Source organism: Cyprinodon variegatus, unplaced genomic scaffold, assembly GCF_000732505.1.
Source record: "Cyprinodon variegatus isolate N-32 unplaced genomic scaffold, C_variegatus-1.0 Scaffold1173, whole genome shotgun sequence".
NCBI lineage: Eukaryota > Metazoa > Chordata > Actinopteri > Cyprinodontiformes > Cyprinodontidae > Cyprinodon > Cyprinodon variegatus.
The window spans coordinates 226,236-227,458 of record NW_015151626.1 but is presented as its reverse complement, the minus strand read 5'-3'; the positions used below and the strand labels follow the sequence as shown (position 1 = coordinate 227,458).

Genomic DNA, 1,223 nt, shown 5'->3' with positions numbered 1-1,223 from the left:
TTTTACTCGAAAGAGTAGTCTGACTTCTCACATGAGAATTCACACTGGTGAGAAGCCTTTTTACTGCACCATTTGTTTCATAAGTTTTACCAAAAAGAGTAGTTTGGCTTCTCACATACGAATTCACACAGGTGAGAAGCCTTTTCCGTGTAAAATTTGTCACAAGAATTTTACCTTAAAAAGTAGTTTGACTAAACACATTAGAATTCACACTGGTGAGAAGCCTTTTTCCTGTAACATTTGCAACAAGAATTTTACTCAAAATAGTACATTGACTTCTCACATGAGAATTCACGCAGGTGAAAAGCCTTTTGAATGTGTATCCTGTGAAAAAAGCTTCACCTACAAGTCTGAGCTGAATACACATGTCAGAATTCACACAGGTGAGAAACCTTTTTCCTGTTCAATGTGTAACAAGAATTTTAATCGAAAGACTAATTTGACAAAACACATGAGAATTCACACGGGTGAGAAGCCTTTTTCCTGCGCCATTTGTAACAGGAATTTTACTCAGAAGGGTACTTTGACTTCTCACATAAGAATTCACACTGGTGAGAAGCCTTTTTCCTGCACGGTTTGTGGCAAAACCTTTACTCTAAAATGTCTTTTGACTAGACACATCAGAATTCACACAGGTGAGAAGCTGTTCTCCTGAATGATTTTTGACAAAGGTTTTAAAAGAGAAGGCAATTTGAATTAAAACCATTTGTTTCACAGAGGTTGCAGCAATTAGAAGCCACGGGAATGAACAGTAGAGGCATTTTCAGTGTTTGGCTGGTGATAAAATGTCCATCTAGAAACTCCTTCACCTCATTACATGAGAAACTCACAGGCTAATGGTCTTTTTGAGCAAAGTTTCAAGAAAGCCATTAATTAAAAGCTCTGTTTACATAGAAACTAGAACAGATACTGTGTTATATTGTAAATCTGGTAAATTTTCAGCTCCTGGGTGAATATGTGGATGTGAACATTTGTAAATTTATTATTTAGGGCCTGAGTAAATTTCATTTAGATGGCAAAAAACATTGCCCTAAAAAATATATTTTATATTCAAAATTTCTTATTTTTTCTTCAATGAAGGGAATAAACAAAGTGCAAAGACAACATCTTGGTTACAGATAAAGCAATTGAGAAGTTATAGATGCTGAATTTTTATTTTTTTATAACATCGAATTTTAAACACTGAATTTTTATAGCACTGAATTTTAAACACTGAATTTTTA

The 1,223-nt window shown here is 34.1% G+C and overlaps 1 protein-coding gene across 1 annotated transcript; it reads left to right on the top strand.

The window, feature by feature from the left end:
• The first annotated feature begins 6 nt into the window (after positions 1–6).
• Positions 7–1,216, top strand: LOC107101929 (gastrula zinc finger protein XlCGF8.2DB-like). Its single transcript, XM_015401021.1, has one exon. It carries the CDS (start codon positions 32–34, stop codon positions 653–655), a length of 624 nt encoding a protein of 207 aa, XP_015256507.1. The 5' UTR covers positions 7–31; the 3' UTR covers positions 656–1,216.
• The last annotated feature ends 7 nt before the right edge of the window (positions 1,217–1,223 follow it).

Excerpts from the sequence above, each read along its gene's own strand:
- LOC107101929 (XM_015401021.1), top strand. The coding sequence starts at position 32 with ATGAGAATTCACACTGGTGAGAAGCCTTTTTACTGCACCATTTGTTTC.